Below are 18173 nucleotides of genomic sequence, written 5' to 3' on the forward strand. Positions count from 1 at the left end.
ATTGATGTTTTAGCCATGGTTTATACTTGGTTTTCACTATACTATGGTTTGGTTTTGCCAGATGAGTTGAGCTCATGAGAAATGGACATGTCACATGATAATTTCACAATGTTTTTGAGATTCTTTGTGTGAGTCTTATGCTATGTTATGTTGGCTGGTAATTTTCAGCATATATCGGGCATAGGAATGGTTGAACAGCAATGCGCAATGTTGTGTTAACTATGATGCCCTATGGAAATTCCAGTGTAGTACTTTGCTTTTGATGCATTTGGCAATGCAATCGAGGACGACTGCAAAGATTTTAAGAGAGAGGGCTATTATGAGGACATGTATTTTTTAAACCTCACTTAATATATGGATTAATTTTTAATCACATGATTAAGTAAATGTTGCACATGTGAGATGCAACTGGGGTGAAAGTAAATTTACAAGCTCGGGACCCGAAGAAATCACGAGATGTCAAAGGTAAAAGTTGCTATAAGTTATGTCGCACAGGTACTTGGTGGTATCTGGTGCCAATTGTTGGCCTAGGTCATCCATTTGGCCATAAGTGTCAGTTGGTAACACTAGAGAAGTGGCGTTTAATGGTACCTAACACCAATTTGATGGTCAAAGATGGCGCAGAGACACTCCGGAATGAAAGTTGCCTAGCCAATTTAATTATTGGCCAGTCTGATTATTTTTTCGGGCATCGAAATAATTATTAAATTAATTTTCAGTATTTAAAGGCTGAAAATTAATATTTAATTATAAAAAATACTGAAAAAACCATTCGCGAAAGCTACCACTTGTCAAAAATGCCCATGCGAAACTGAAAAACGTCTTTAGAGGCTGGAGAGAAGCATTTTTATAAATTCAGCCTGCAAGAGAGAGAAAGGGGAGGTTGTTGGACTTATTTGCAGCCATTGGAAGACCTTCTGAGGCAACCAGGGGCAGAAGAAGACCAATCAATAGCAGGTAACAGCATCTACAGGCTGTTGAGACAAGGCAGCAGCAGTAAATGATTGATTTTCTTCTGTTATTTGCATCTACATGCTGTTGTGGCAGTGCAGCAGCTGCATTTGACTAATTTTTAGTCATTCTTCGTGACAAAACTCTGAATTTTCTCTCTCTATAGCTTTCTCTCTCATCTCCCAGCCATTTCACAACTTTGCTCCGAAGATCTCAGCATTTGGACCCTTGGAGATTGAGAAATTTCAGATTTCTCTGTTGTAAATCCTAATTTGCAACAGAAATTAGGGTTAAGCACCAGCCTCGAAAAGTGTGCCAGAAATTGGAAGCTCCAAGACTTGGATTCAACAGGGCTGAAACTGTTTTTAGCCTATTCAAGTGGAGGGAGCAGCAAATAATTGAATTTGGGGCATTTTCCATCTCCATCAAAGAGGGTAAAGGCCAATTGATTACCCGAATCAAGGGGCAAATCAGTTTAAAGACTTGCTGGTGATTCATCACAGCAAGGGGAGTTGGAATACCGAAAGGGATTGGGAGAATCCCATTGTAAATCAACTTCTTCTTCAATAAAGCTAAAGAAATACCGTTCAGTTTGTGCGTACTTGCAAGAGTTCACACACACACACACACACACACACACACACATGGCCTAACTGCTTCAACAGACACATCCTCCTGTAACCAGTCTTCCTTCCGTGGATGGGTGGTAAATCCCTAATTACAACTTAATTAGAGCAGCAAACAATTAGTGCAAATCTGAAAATACAAATTTATCTATTGATCTTGGACAATGCACACCTGATTGGCCCCGAAATTGCTCCCCTATAGATAGATGAGTTATGTCGGATGATAGTATGAGTGATAGAAACTAAATATATAGGCTAAGGTATCCACCTACACCTTTGACCCTTATTTAATGCTAAGTGGTGTAAAAAGTGTTCACACGTAAACACACTTTTACACATAATAATCTATGTTCACACATGAGGCTAAATAAAGCTAACAGTGAAATAGGCAAGGATGATGAGACTCCAACTTGGCTATGGATGGGACCTTGCCTAAGACCCAAGAATAGATAGGCATTCTCTAATCTATCAATGAGGTCCACACTTTGGAGATGAAGTCCCAATCCTGTCTAGCAAAACCAAGCAAGAAATGAAAAGATGCACTAGGATCTCATCACAAGTAGTACAAAATATGCATTTGCCATGGGATATCTTGCGGGTTCATAGCACATTGCCAATGGGAAAACCCCCAATCAGAAGCCTTCAAAGAAAAACTATTCCTTGATAGGGAAGCTTTGACTTCCATAAGTGAAGGAGGAAACCATGCCACTTAGCTACACTATCATGAACTGACCAAACTTTATTAGTTTTCTCAACGATCCATCTCTTATACTATACTATTTTATGATAGATCTGATTAGTTGACCACTTCAGAAAATCATGGGGTTTCACAAACGCCCAATCCAACCATGGGCTGAGAAGCATGCAAGTGAGAATGCCTTCCAAGCTAGTCCTCCAAGGTCAACCAAATCAGCCTATAGCCTCTTGGTATTCAGAAGTACTAGTGAATGCAGCCAAATCTCATTGATGGAGAGTTCCCCTTTTCTACTTTTACTTTTACATCATCAACATGCTTTCCTTTTATAGGACACTATTTCACTTTTTAGTCTTATAGACATGTTTTTTATCTTTTCTCCTTCCACATGAGAAACACACCATCATTGTATGTATTGCTCTAGTATCATAGACCACATTGTCCTTTCTGTGTGTGTGCGTGCGTGCGTGCGTGCGTGTGTGTGTGTGTGTGTGTGCGTGTGCGCACGCTGAGCTTAACTTGTTCAAGTAGATAACATCATGTTCCAAGGAAGTTGAATAACTCAACAAAGATATACTTCAGCATTATACTAGTGATTTTACCTTGTGCATTGATACTTTTCTTTAAAAAGCAGTTTCCTGTTCATATTCCATGTACTTGTGAACTTACCAAATAAAGGCCCTCCATTGGAGCATGAACTGCACCTTTCAACAATGCCACCATCAACCAAAAAGCATCCTCCTCACTCATGTAGAGCAAAAGCAAGCCCGCTAAAAATCCCATCCCCTAAAGTAAGTGGATTATCATTACTTAAGACAAAGAGCATCAACTTGTTGACAATATATGGGACATATAAATCTTAAGAACACTTTAATATACTTATTATGATAATAAGTTTCAAATATAAACATGAAGGACAATTTGAACCAATATCTACCTGAACATAGCCCACAGCTCGATCATATACTGAATATGCCTTTAGAACATTATACAATGACCTTTGACCTGGACCATGTCTTTGTTGAAAAAACACATGTGAGGGAAAAGTACGTGAAATGTCACGAATGATGTCCAATTCAGATGCTGATGTCTCATATAAAACCAATTGCTGCAAAAACCATACAAATTATTTGTAATTCGTGTACTATTATGAAAACACATTACCTTTTTTATGCCTTCTTTTCTTTTGTAATCATATGATGCACTATTTTAAACTTTAAAAGACATCAAATTAAGCTACCTCTCTGCCTGCATGGATCTATTGTATCATCTCTAGTCTCATAGGCCCATAGAACGACACAATAATCTCTTCGCCCCCCCCCCCCCAAACAAGGAAATATGGTTACTCTGCCTAGAAAGTCCAAGAGCTGAGATTTGCATTCAAAAATCATAACTGTACCTTATAATGTCATTCCAAAAGTTACGCAACACTTCTACAAACTAGGACCTCATCTTTTCAACACAATTTCAAAGTGAGGTTACTTGTTGGCTTTTGTATACCTAGCAATGTCACACCAACCATTTGTCACAATTCAACATGAATTTGTATCCTTTTGATTGACTTGTATATTTTAATTATTTATTGAATTTGTTTCCTATGTTATTACTAAATATCTAGAAAAGTGCACTGCAGTTGGCTGCTAATGAATGGTCACAGGTTATGGCGGACCCAGATAATAGTACACACTTTCAACTATATGACCCGATAGGGTGCCTATCACCAAAACTCAAGCATATCAAGAATAGACTTGCACACAAAAAGGATTATTGCCTTGAAGTGTAGGCTAGATGCACCAAAATAAACAGTTACAATCAACAAGATGGCATGATCATGAAATGATTATACAATCTACATGTGTAAGCAAAGCTTAAAATGCATACATCTTTAAAAAATAAAAAATCCATATGAAGATTCCAACACTATTTTTGTGATGTGCTCTAAAGGACTGTCACATGAGAATTGGGGGGTTCCTAGATTTTAGGGGATCCCTAAATTTTAAGGGCCTCGGATTGGCCTAAAAATGCCAGTCCTAAAAAGTAGGAATCATACCCTAAAGATAATGAGTTTTGTGTTTTGGCAATGCTTACTAGATTTGGTTATTTCTATTTCTAACAGTTTTCATCCCAAAAAGACAAGCCAGAGGACATTAGCTTTCTTGGTTGTAAACTCGTGTATAGCAACTAAAGATAAGCTAAAGTTGACCCCATCCATCTCCATCATCATCCTCCACTCCTCCATCATTGAATACCTCCGTATTTCATCTTTTTTAGCTCTTGTTTACAAGATAGTAGACCTGTAAATTCATTAAAAAGCCTCCTTCACAAGCTCTTCTTCCATTTCAAAAACAATAAGAAATCCATATCGATGTATTGATGTTCAATAATTAAAAAATGTTAATTTTTTCTCTTTCTACTCTCATCTTGAAAAGAAATCAATGTTGGAAACTGAGCCAACTATGGAGGAGAGAGAAACAAGAGAGTGAGAGAAGACAATGGAGTAGACACTCTAAGTTGAAACGATAGAGTATACTTACTGAACTGAAAAGTGATAGATTAAAAGTATAACCTTGGCTCTAAGGTAGACCAAACCCATAACTCAACTAAAGTTACCTAACTCTAGAACTAACTCTAAATGTGGTGATACAACTTATTAACTTAGTTGTATTCACACTACAAACTAACTAAATGAAACATTGGGCACTGCCCATAGATTTGGCAAATTCTAACAGCCCCCTATAGTGCCAATGTGCTAGAAGTATAGGAAGATCAATCACCAAAGAATAACAAGGTCACAAACTTTTGAAAAGCCTCAAACTTCTTGCGAGGAAGCGCTTTGGTGAAAATGTCAACAACATTTTCCTATGTAGGGACATACATCAAATTGATCTCTCTTGCATAGCATCTCTCTCTGATGTAATGGTGATGTACCTCAATGTGTTTCATATGGGCATGAAACACAAGATTCCGTGCCATTGCCTTAGCACTCTGACTATCAAAAAAAATGAGTATAGAACCTTTCAAAGAAATTTGTAGATCAGCCAACAATCTAAGCAGCCATACGTATTCCACTATTGCTGTGAAGGTTGCCATGTACTCAGCCTCACAAGACGAGGTTGCCATTGTAGGTTGTTTCTTACTTAGCCGTGAAATGCATGAGTCACCTAGAAAGAAACAATGTCCACTAGTAGACTACCTAGAATCTAAATCACTAGCTCAATCTGAATCGCTATAAGCCTATAAGTGCAAGTCTCCCCCTTGGGAAATAATAAAGCTGAGTACCTTGTAAGTATCAAAAGATCCACTTAATAGCTTGCCAATCTATTGTTCATGGGCTATAAGTAAACCTGCTCACCTGAGATACTGCAAACTGTATGTCAAGTCATGTGCTACAAAGGTAAATGAGACAGCTATGAGCCTAGCTATAAATTGCAACATCAAATATCTCTTCACCATCATGCATGGACAGCTTGAGTGTTTGCTCCATAGAAGTATACACAAGTTTGCAATCTTGCATATTAAACTTGTGCAAAACCTTATATCCATATACTATGATTTGACATGATGATGCCATGCTGATTTTGGGTGAATTGAATCCCCAAATAGTAGTATAAACAGCCCATATCTAACATAGCAAAAGCATGTTTCAGTTCAGCTTTGAAATCTACAACTTTATGCTCGTTTGGTCCAGTGAGTAGCATATAATCTACATATAGAATGATAACCAACAGGTCCCCACCTTCACTCTTAGTGTAGAGAATGGATGCAGTTGGACTATTTATGAACCCAATGTTGGCCAAGTAATCATCAACCTTAGCATACCATGCATGAGAAGCTTGTTTTAAACCATACATAGCTTTATGCAATTTGCAAACCATGTGCTTGGATGCCCAACTGTTCAAATTCCAAGTATATTGCATTTCAACAACATTAAATGTACTATCAGCCATGGATGTGTCATAACTGCATGTCAAGAAAGTATAGTCCTCCTCTACAAAATTGGTTGTAGCATCCCCATCTAAAGGTCAAGTGGCAGATATCTCTTGAACAACCAAAGGAGAGTCCTTTTTCTTCTCCTTGGCCAACCGTTTTTGTGTATTCATCAATATAATGTCCTGGTTTCTTGCACTAGTGGCATTTCGCCTTTTTCTTTGTCTTCTCCAACTCCTAGACTGCCTTGTTTGATTGCTGTCCCAAATTAGCTTTCTACTAATTTTTAACAAATTGCTTCACTTTGCCCTTGCCCTTGTATTTAGAGAGTGTGGCAACATCTCCTAACTATTCCCGAGTCTCTTCCTCTTGTAATAAGAGGCCTTCCAACTCCACAAAAGTAAGAGGCTGCTGTCCCTCTCCCCCCCCCCCCCTCCCCCCCCCAAAAAGATAAGTCCAACAAGGTGTGGAAACCAAGATAAGACTCGAGGAGTGAGTTCACAGTGACATTCACCATTTCTGCATCCAAAACAACCTCATCAATGTTCAGCAGCTGCTCAAGAATATCCTACAAGTGTGAGGTGATCAATCGTACTGTCACCCTCATCCATATGAGCATTAGCTAGTTCTCTCCATAAGCAGGAAATTCTGGCTTTATTATGGGCTACAAATATGCACTCCAATAGAAATGGCATTCCTAAAGAGGTTTGATCTAGCAAACCTGCTTCATATGACCATTTGCGTGTCTTTGGTTGTGATGCCTTTGTGCATGTACATATAGAACAGAGAATCAAACTAGACATGAAATCCATCAAGGACATCTTCATGGGATATGGAGATGAGGGAGAGATGGTTTATAGAGTTTGGCTTCCTCAAGGCAAGACATAGTTGCACTCGTACGTAGTACGAACTGGTTCGTACTATACGGTTCGTACCGTACCGTACCGTACAATTTCGTACAAAAAAACAAGCACTTTTTTCTTTTTCTTTTTTTTTTTGGGTTGCTGCGTGGTTGTTGTTGTTGGTGGTGGTTTGGGTTTTTGACTGTTGTTGTTGTGGTGGTGGTGGTGGTGATTTTGTAGTCTTGATCGATCAACCAAGAAAGGGGGTGGAAGCTTGATTGGACTCCTCATACATGTTTTGTTATGATTTATCCTAGAGCCAAAGGCCATACAGAAGGTATTCAAGGAGTTCCAAGCGTTTCTAATTGATGTCCCATCATTTTTCACAATATGTTGGTGTCATCAATAAATAAATTCAGCACCATTTGAGAATCATCAAGTAGTTTAATCCTATTGATTTTACCTTTGTTCACAGCTCATTTTGCACCACCCAACCCAAAGCATTAGTACACATTGCTAATAAAACTAAGCCAGAGGATAGCTTGGCCTAATGTACCTTCTGAGAGTACACGAATTAGTGAATGTACCATCGGTAGCTACTTTAGCCTCAGCAATGCCAAACAAAACCATAGCAAAATTCATAAATCTTTTACCAAAACCTTTGGTGGTTTGTTTGGTAACTGTTGGTCCCACATGTCATTTTGGCCTCTTGTAGACGTTAATAAAGCATCTCATGTCATTTCATCTCTCTCTCTCTCTCTCTCCGTAAAAGGTAATTGTATTAATTACGAAAAAAAGGTACAAGTTTCCATGATTACAAGATACACGATGGCTCTAAGCCATCATGTGTAAAATCTCTCTCTCTCTCTAAAGTAGTAAACGACAAAAGGGTTGCAAAAAGTCATGGCAAAGACGTAGAGGAAATTGCCATATGCCAGGGAAGTAAGTCCTCCCGAGGGAGTAAGTCAGAGTGCCGAATGAGATCTATCTGCCAATGCAAAAGGCCTTTAAGCCTAGCAATATGTCCCTGAACATTATAGGCTGCATCAAAAAGAAAAGCATTCTGAATGGTCCAATTGTGCCAACAGCCCCAGTATCTAAGAAAGTGAAACAAGATCTTCATATGTAACTGAGCCGGTGTGGGGTATTTGGGCCGCGCAAAAACCCAGTCAAAAGGGCTTAACGAGAAGCCAACCACTGCTCGCCAAATTGCCGACAAGAGCGACCAGATTTTCTTAGCAAGAGGGCAAGAAATAAATCAATGACGGGCTGATTCCACACTAGTGGTACAAAAGAAACAATTGTCGTTGGAGATATGACGCTTGGAAAGGGCTGAAGCAAGAGGAAGACCACCGATCATCACCCTCCAAAGAAAGACCTTACATTTGAAAGGTGTCTTGTTCAACCATCCCTCCATCACAGTCACCTTCCACCATGACTGAGGCTTACGCAAACCCCATACAGTATTAGCTTTAGTAAGCAGTCATTGATGATCTTTAATCAGAAGATGATACACCTGGTTAGCTAAGGCCTTTTCCAAATTCAGCCGGCCTGCAAGGTCCCAGTCCTGCCAAGGACGATCCAAAGCAAGGGCAGGAAAGGGTTGTCTACTTTGGAGCACCATCAAACGCTGACCCCATAAATCACGGTATCTACGAGGGATCCTGAAAAGCCTCCTGGCTGTACGCAACGATATCAACACATTGCAGCTAGCAAGGGTGGCATCTGCAACTGAAGTCAAGCCCAAACGTGCCATGCGGTTAAATTTTGGTCTGAGCTCATGTTTACCTTCCCAAGAAAGTAATCGCGAGGCTGCCAACAATTCCAGTTGGAAAGAGTTAGTAGCTGAGTGGTCCTCTGCTGAATGCCACTGAGCCTTCTTCTCTCTCTCTCTCTCTCTCTCTCTCTCTCTCTCTCTCTCTCTCTCTCTCTCTCTCTCTCTCTCAAGCATACACGCCTCTTATTTGTATGATCATTCATGTATGATGTATCCACTCCTATGTATGTACTTATAAGTTGTAGCGCATACGGCATATGCCATAGAGGTTTTGGCGTGTTACCCTCAAGTATTCATCTTATTTACTCCAATAGCATTGCTATTTAGACTTTAAACATCTGTTCTATCATCTATAGTTCAAAATAATGAAGTTATTTTATTTTTTGTACTAATATCATACCGTACCTTATAAAATCTGAAGGTACCATTTAGTACCGTATTTTATCATACCGTACTTTTCGTGAATCGTACCTGACAACTATGGGGCAAGAAGATAGTATGCAACCGAGACGTAGTATTTAATGAGGCAAAGCTGTTGAAAAATGCTACACATGGTGATCTTGACAAAAAGAAGGTCAAATTTCAGCATGAACAGCCAGTCATTCAGCAGCCATTAGCTGAAAGTTTTGTCCCTTTTGATGCTAAAAATGAGCAACAACCTATTGTGCTACAGCCAGAAGATCATGGACAGCAAACAGATGCACAGAATGAAGTAGGACAGCACAAAGAACATGCTGAAAACAGATTACAACAGCAAGAAGATGCTGAAAATCAGCCACCTAGTGATGGTGTGCACATTCCTCAGGATGTAGGCCCACTGCCTGATAATACAGATCATTGGGTATGAAGGTCTACACGTGTCAGAAGGCAGCCACAAAGGTTTCAGCCATCTTTGGATTGCATTTTGTTGACTGATGAGGGTAAGCCTCTGACATTTAAAGAGGCACAATCATGTGAAAACAAGAGAAAGTGAGAGCTTGCTATGTAGGAAGAGATGAAATCTCTATATGCAAATAACACATGGGAGCTTGTACCTTTGCCCAAGGATAGGAAAGCTATTCTTAATAAATGGATTTACAAAGTGAAATGTATTGATGGGAAGCCCAAGTACAAGGCATGGCTAGTTGCTAGGAATACACAGAAGGAAAACATAGACTTCCAGGAGGTCATTTCACCAGTGGTAAAGATGACTATGCTCCGTGTTTTGTTTGCTCTCACTACATCCTTGGATTTAGAGTTGGATCAGATGGATGTGAAGACTGCTTTTCTTCATGATGACTTGGATGAAGAGCTGTACATGACACAGCCAGAAGGATTTGCTATTCCAACAAAAGAGCATTTGGTTTGTAAGCTGAAACGCAACTTATATGGGCTGAAAGAAACCCCTAGACAATGTTACAAAAAATTTGATACCTTTATGCTCAACCATGGATTTAAACGCAATCATGCAGATCACTACTTATACACTAAAAAGGCTAATGATGGAAGCCTTATTGTGCTGGTTTTATATGTGGATGACATGTTGATTGCAGGACAACATACGAGTACTTTGAATGCTCTTAAAAGGCAGATTTGGGGGCAACTAAACACATTTTGGGCATGCGCATTAAAAGAGATAGAGGGCAGTGTTTGTTGTTTCTCTCACACGACAAGTACATCAGCAAAGTACTTGACAGGTTTAATATGGCTGATGCTAAGCCTCTTGGTGTATCTTTACCGCCACATACAAAGCTTAGCAAAGCTGATTGCCCTAAGGATGATGCAACTGCTAGTGCCATGAAGGGTATACCTTATGCATCAGCTTGTGGATCTTTGATGTATGCCATGGTTGCAACTCGCCCTGACATTGCTCATGTAATGGGAGTTATTAGTGTCAGAGTGCAGCGATGCGGAAGCGTGGGACCAAGACTGAGAGAGAGAGAACGCAGAGAGAAGAGAGAGAGAGACAGTGGAAGATGAAGATCTGCTGTATAAAGTGTGCTGTATACAAAGATATGCAGATATGTACACGGGCGCAGTGCGCGGGACTGCGTGTCTCCACCTCGACGATGCAACCTGCTGTTCACCTCAAAGTCCGCTGCAGTCTGCACGATCTCCAACCTGAAATCTGCAAACAGAGATGTAATCTGCACAAGTCTCCAGCCTGAAACCTACGATCAGAGATGGGAGAGACTGCAGAACAACGGCTATAAATAGCCAGCATAAAATCGCCCAGAATATGCAGATCGGATGCATTAAATGCAGCCAACTGTTCAGGTACAGGTCGGACTGCCACGTCGCAGTCCGACTGTCTGCCTGTACGGACAGGATCTGATCGCTAACACTCCCTCTCAGAGCCTGGGCGGGGCAGAAGCCTAAGGGATCTGGCATGTCTCCGAAGTAGCGCCTGGGGAAGTGCCTTCGTAAACAAATTTGCAAGATTGTCCTCCGTCTTGCAGTACTCCACAGCGATGGTCTCATCCAGAAGCTTCTCTCTGATGAAGTGGTACTAGATCTCTATGTGCTTCATCCGGGCAAGGAAAACAGGATTCCGCCAAGGCAATGCAACTCTCATTGTCGCATTGCAGCAAAGTAGGACGAGTCTGGGGGCAGCCAAGCTCCTCCAACAATCTCCGAAGCCACACAGCCTCACATGTGGTGGAAGACGCGGCCCGATACTCCGCCTCAGTAGACGAAAGGGCTACCGTGGGCTGCTTCTTGCTACTCCATGAGATAACACCTGCACCCAAGGTAAAACAGTAACCTGAAGTAGACCGCCTGTGGTCCACATCACCAGCCCAATCCAAGTCACTCCAAACTGCAAGTACAAGATCTAAACTACCTGTGCTTGCTGGATAATGAATCCCTAAATCAGATGTCACCCTCAAATACCGAAGTATCCTCTGGGCAGCCTGCCAATGCACCGTCTGAGGTTCACTCATGAACCCCACCAAGAGCCCAACAGCAAAACAAAGATCAACACGAGTGTTGAGGAGCCAAATCAATGATCCAATCAACTGACGATAGCGGGAAGCATCCACCATGGGAGAAGCTGAATGTGAAGTGGCCTTCCAGTTCGGATCCATACGAGTAGAAATGGTCCGACAATCCTCCATCGCAAAAGAAACCAAGAGCTCCTGTACATATCTCTGCTGAGAGATGAAAATCCCCCTCTGAGACTGATAAATCTCATGGCACAAGAAGAAATGGAGTAGACCCAAATCCGTCATCTCGAACGTCTGATGTAAAGCTGCCTTCGTCTCTTTGACCTTCTGTGCATGATCACCTGTGACAATCAAATCATTAACATACAACACAAAAAGCACACAACCAACCTCGGAAGTGTGTACATAAAGCTACGGATCGGCCTTGGAACGCCGATATCCCAACTGTGACTGAAGGAACGAATCAATCTTCTCATTCCATGCACGCGGAGCCTGCTTGAGGCCATACAAGGCCTTCTTCAACCTGTAGACTTTCCCATCTGAAGATCCAAAGCCAGGAGGCTGCTCGACATAGATCTCCTCCTTCAAATCACCATTGAGGAAGGCCGACTTCACATCCAGCTGGTAGACAAGCCATCTCCTATGGCCAGCCAAGGCAAGAACAGCTCGAATAGTCGCCATACGAGCAGTGGGGACAAAAGTATCATGACAATCAATCCCTGGGCGCTGTGCAAAACCTTTAGCAACAAGGCGAGCCTTGTGCTTGTCCAAAGAACCATCGCTAAGATACTTGGTCTTGAAGACCCATTTGACGCCAATCACCTTCTTATTCGGGGGGCGAGGTACGAGATACCAAGTGCCATTCCTCTCAATAGCCTCCAACTCGGCTTCCATAGCTTTCTTCCATGGTGCGGACTGTAAAGCCTCCTTCACGGAGGTGGGCTCTCGATCCTGCATAACACGGGTCATCAAACAATAGTTAGAGCAAACAAGCTCCATAGAATGTGCCTGGTGCCTCCGTGACCGCCGCGGACCATCGTGCGGTCCCCACTCCTTAGGGACCCCCTCGATCCCTGAATCTCGGAGTGTGTCACGGGCCCAACGAGGAGGAGGCCGAACCTCTCCTCATCTCTCTCCATCAGCTGAAGACTCTGGGATATCCACCGGTGGTAACTCCTCGGGGGTGACCGGTGGAACAGTAGACTCTGCATCGGAAACAGAATCGGAATCAAAAGGCGCGGGCTCCAAAGGAACTGTCTCGGGAGCCCAACTCTCCCCTGGATCTCCAAGAACGGGATGCTCCTCACCCGCTGCTATGGCCGGAACCTCCACGAACCGCACATCTCAACTGGTGTACACATCCCGCTCGACAGAATCATACAGACGATAGCCTTGGGACTGAGAGCTGTAGCCAACAAACACCTGTCTTTGGGAAGCTGCTTCAAATTTATCACGATGAGTCTTGGGAATGTGAACATAGGCATCACACCCAAAAACCCTAAAATAAGAAACATCGGGCTTAGTCCCAAAGTAAGCCTCAAAAGGTGTCATCCCATCAACGGCCGAAGTGGGGAATCGGTTAAGGATGTGAACTGTAGTAGCCACAGCCTCGGCCCACAGAAACTGAGGTGTCTGTCGGTGCTCCATCATGGTGCGTGGTGCGCGCTATCTCGATCACACTTCGGTTCTTCCGTTCAAGAATGTCATTTTCTTGAGGAGTGTTGGTATTAGCAAACTCCTGGTGAATACCTTTATCTGCACAGAAACGAGCAAACTCATTAGAAACAAATTCACCACCCTTGTCGGATCGCAAGGTCTTCAATCGCCGGCCTGATCGGTTCTCCTCAAAGAGAAGCCAATCCTTGAAGTGGGAGAAAGCTTCTGACTTCAACGCCAAGAAATAGGCCCAAGTCATCCTACTGTAGTCATCTACGATCAACATGAAGTACGAGCTTCCTCTCAAGGACTCGTTCCTCATAGGGCCACAGAGATCCGTAGATACAAGCTCCATCGGGGAAGTAGACCGCCGCGAAGCTTTGTTGGGAATCGCATCCCTATGTTGTTTCCCACGAATGCAGGAGACGCATGGCTGCTGGCTCACCACTATGTCCGGCAACCCTCGAACAAGCTGTCCACGTGACGCCCTCCGAAGATAATCATAGTTGAGGTGACCAAACCGAGCATGCCATAGCTCTGACTGTGTCTGAGAGGTAAGAAAAAGAGTAGGAAGGGCGGTAGAAGACGTCAATTTGTAGATGCCGTTCTTCTCATATCCTGATGAGAGAACCTTCCTTGACCCACGATCAAGGACTCGCACCGAATCACTGTCAAACTCCACCAAAAGTCCAAGTGAACAAATCTTATGAACCGAAAGTAGATGATACCCTAAACCTGGCACATGCAAGACCTCTGAGGTATGGGTACCACCACGTCCATCTGGAATAAGCTGCATCTCACCCCGTCCTGCAATAGACACCGAAGAGCTATCTCCGATGAAAATCTACCCACGCGAAGGTCGCAACTGGGCAACACCAACTGATGAAGGAGTCATGTGCTGGGAGGCACCACTGTCAACGATCCACTCTCGAGCCTGGGGAGCTGTCATCGCAGCATCAGAAGCATTCGGTGTAGAGTCCTCAATGACAGCTAGATGAAGAAACGCAGCTAATGAGGGTGCAGCCACCGCTCCAGAATCCTTCGCGTCCTTGTTAGTGTCCTTCTTGTCTTTGTCAGGGCAATCCTTCTTCCAATGGCCGGTCTTTCCATAAATATGGCATGTGGATTCTTTGTCCTTGTCCTTCTTTGACTTGTTGTCCTCCTTCTTCTTCTTTTGGTCCTTCCCCTTCTTTTGAGAGGTTTGACCTGTCAAGGCTTCCGACTTGAAAGCATATTGTCCCTTCAGTTGTTCCTCTTGGTCCAAGACCATAGAAACCAGCTCTTCCCACCGAAGAGTAGACTCTCGCCTCGAAGCAATAAGGGCGGAGTAGAAAGCACCGAATCGTGGCGGCAACTGGGACAAAAGTGTGATCGCCATGTCTTCGGAGGAAATCGGCTTCCCCGCATTCTGAACCTGCATCTGAAGCTGTCTAAGCTTGTTGATGTGCTCCGCAATGAAGAAAACTTGTTCACGAACAAGGTCCGCATCTGCACCTCCAAAGAAACCCGCTTCATAAGGGTCATCCGGTTATACATCTGATCAAGCTCCAGCCATATCTCCTGAGCCACCGTCAAGTGCTCGATGTGGGCTATCACGGCTGTAGTACAAGACAGAAAAAGAAAAGAACGAATCCGGGCATTCAGTTTGTCCCAGTGAGACTGTGCCTTGGCCAACTCCGCACGAGCATCGGAAGAGAGTTTAGACTCATCTCTCACCGAGGGCCGGTCGATCTCCTCCTGTACAAGCTCCGCCAAATCGTAAGACTCAAGGATGGCCAACATCATCACGCGCCAGATGTGGTAATTGTCGCCATCGAGCTTTTGATCTGCGGGAAGAGCCAGTAAGACAGGCATCTTCCGGTCCATGATCGTCTAGAACTCCAAGTCAATCTCTGTAGACATCTTCACCTGTAATGCCTTCACTAACGCAAAAGCAGCCCCCTCTGACTGTGAAAACGCAGCCTGCTGAGCTCTTGCTTCCGCGTCCCGAACCTTCTTCACATGCCGGAGGCCTAATTGCAAGCCAGTGCATTTGCAATTTGCTGAATTTGTGATCAGCTAAGTGCAAATCAATAGGCATATCATCATCATACTCTAGCACTAGTGATACATCAATCTAAAGGATCATTGAGCATTGGAAGAAACGCAATGTCCAATCTTGGTACGGACACATATTGGGAATAAAGGGCCACCGTGCCTTTTATATGTGCACACATGTGAATGCACCCTTAGCACTTGTCTTATTATATATCTATCTCAAAAAACCTAAAAGAGGTACGCTCTATTGTACCCACACATTGAGCATCTCTCTCACTCTACTCTCTATTGTAGTTCGAATTTTTCTCTCTATTTGCCATCGCCGTTGCTAACCATTGCATCTCCACTACGTATCGCTCACTTTAAACTGATATCAGAGCATCCATTATCGCAAGCGCACTTCTCGAACTCCATTCAAGTTGTGTTAGCTTCTTCTACGCGAAGAAAACAGCAAGTCATCTTTGTTTCAGGTCGATGGCAACACTCGCAGGTCAAGCGCAACTGTCTTAAGCAGTCGGCAGGTCAAGCATGACCTATTTCACGCAAATTTGCAGGCACACCTTACTAAGCACAAATTGAAGAATCTCAAAGATTATGCATGCATTTACTCCCAGAATTTAGGGCTTCTGATGTATGCTCTAAGATTTTGCTTGACTGAGTAAAAATTGTGAAATTTGCACACATTTAGGTCTCAAAAATTGGCGTTTTTCATGTATTTGTGGAAATTACACCATGACAAGTACAATTTCTTGAAATTTTGACATATTGGACCTTGTGCAATTTGGGGCTTTTGCAAAATCTATGTCAAATTTGGTCTTGAAATGCACATGCGATACAATTTCTATGCAAATTGAGCACATTGGACCTTGAGAAAATTTGGGGCCTTTGCAAAATTTGTGAAATTTTGGCAAAATTGGCTTGTGGAATCTACTCAAGAGTTATTTATGATACAATTTGAGCAATTTGAGCAAAGAAATTTTGGGGCTTTTGACCGTGTGGGTCAAATTTCTGCCCGTGGATGTATTTGGAGCAGAAATTGCAATTAAAATTTCGGGCTTTCTCATGCAATTTGATGTATTAGCCAGTGGAACACCTGCAATTACTTGTGGTGTGCTGTAGCACACATTTTGTGACTCTGAAAATTGATTTGCAAATCTGAAATTTCTACAATTACTTGGTTTTTCATTGCTGGTTGGTACTTATTTGTACCTTGGTCACTTGTGTGACAATTAGGCTTGTATTGTTGACTTTTGAGTCATTTTTAAGCTATAAATCATGGCTGGCAACAGTAATAGCAGCAATCGTTTGCACATCAAGAAGCTTGAGGGTGCACACAACTTTGCTAAATGGCAGAAGTAATGCTATAATGTCTTGGTATAGAAAAAACAGGTGAAATCCATAAAGACACAAGGGGTAAAACCAGCAACCATAGATCAAGATGAATGGCATGAGTTAGATGAGCTTGCATGCTCTATCATAGAGCAGTGTCAGACACACTACTATTTAATATAGAAAAATTGAATTCTACTTATGATATGTGGCAAAAAGACTTGAGGAGTTATGTGCTCAGAAAAGTGCAACAAGCAAGGTTTATCAATTGAAGAAATTGGACCTTTGAATGAAGGAAGGTACACCCATGTTTGTACATTTGAATGAGTTTAACTCTATTTTCAGCCAACTGGTTGCTTTGAAGTTCAGCATTGATGAAGAGTTCAAGGCAACATTTTTGCTATGCACTTTGCCCGAAAGTTGGGACACATTTCGAACAGCAATAAGTAACTCCAATGCCATTTTGTCATATTCAGATGTGAAAAGCTCTTTACTCATGGAAGAGCTAAATAAACAAAATAATTCAACAAGCAAGTTTTCCAATGCATTGCATACTAGAGGCAGATCCCAGCATAAGGGCAAGTTTGAAAACAAAGCACGCAGCAAGTCTCGTGGAAAAGATGTAGAGTGCCATCATTGTGGCAAGAAAGGGCACTTCAGGCAAGATTGCTTTAAGTGGAATATAAGAAAAGGACAAAGGCAAAAGCATGCTTGATTCCATGTGACACCACACCGTGAGTGGTTTTCTAACTACAGTGGTAGTAGACATGGTGTTATCTACTTGGGGGACAACTATGCATGTGACATTGCAGGGATTGGCAATGTGCAATTGGCATTTCAACATGATTCAATGTCATGAGGACATGTATTTTTAAACTCTCACTTAACATATGGATTAATTTTTAATCATGTGGTTGAGTAAATGTTGCACAAGTGAGGTGTAACTGGGGCTAGAATAAATTTACGAGCCTATTACCAGAGAAAATCACGGGATGTCAAAGGAAAAAGTTGCTATAAGTTATGTTGTATAGGTACTTTGTGGTATCTGGTGCTAGTTATTGGCCTAGGTCATTCATTTGGCCATAAGTATCAGTTAGTGACACTAGAAAAATGGCATTTAAGGGTACATAATGCCAATCTGATGGTCAAAGATGACACAGAGACACTCGGGAACGAAAGTTACCTAGCTAATTTAATTATTGGCTAGTCAATTATTTTTTTGGGCACCGAAATAATTATTGGATTAATTTTTAGTATTTAAAACTAAAAATTAATAATCATTAATTATGGATAATGTTGGAAAAACCATTTGGAAAGGCTGCCATTTGGCAAACTTGCCCATGAAGGCTAGTGGGAGGCTGAAGAAAATGAAAACGTGACCATTCTACTATTGTGAATCGTGGAGCTGTT

At 42.2% G+C, this 18173-nt stretch overlaps 1 protein-coding gene across 8 annotated transcripts in view; it reads right to left on the bottom strand.

Annotated features, from left to right (window-relative positions):
• The window catches only part of LOC148018378 (uncharacterized), a 118774-nt gene that overhangs the window by 67304 nt on the left and 33297 nt on the right, over positions 1–18173 (bottom strand). For 7 of the 8 annotated variants that reach the window (XM_087661401.1, XM_087661399.1, XM_087661395.1 and 4 more), the window contains 2 exons: positions 3209–3379; positions 2941–3057 (listed from right to left, as the gene is read on the bottom strand). In XM_087661401.1, coding sequence (XP_087517527.1) covers positions 2941–3057; positions 3209–3379 — 288 coding nt within the window. The remainder of the gene's footprint in view (positions 1–2940; positions 3058–3208; positions 3380–18173) is intronic. The other variant, XM_087661400.1, reaches the window with a different exon arrangement.

Source organism: Lygodium microphyllum, chromosome 21 (genome assembly GCF_053477565.2).
Source record: "Lygodium microphyllum isolate KBCC chromosome 21, Lygodium_microphyllum_v1.1.10, whole genome shotgun sequence".
Lineage (NCBI taxonomy): Eukaryota > Viridiplantae > Streptophyta > Polypodiopsida > Schizaeales > Lygodiaceae > Lygodium > Lygodium microphyllum.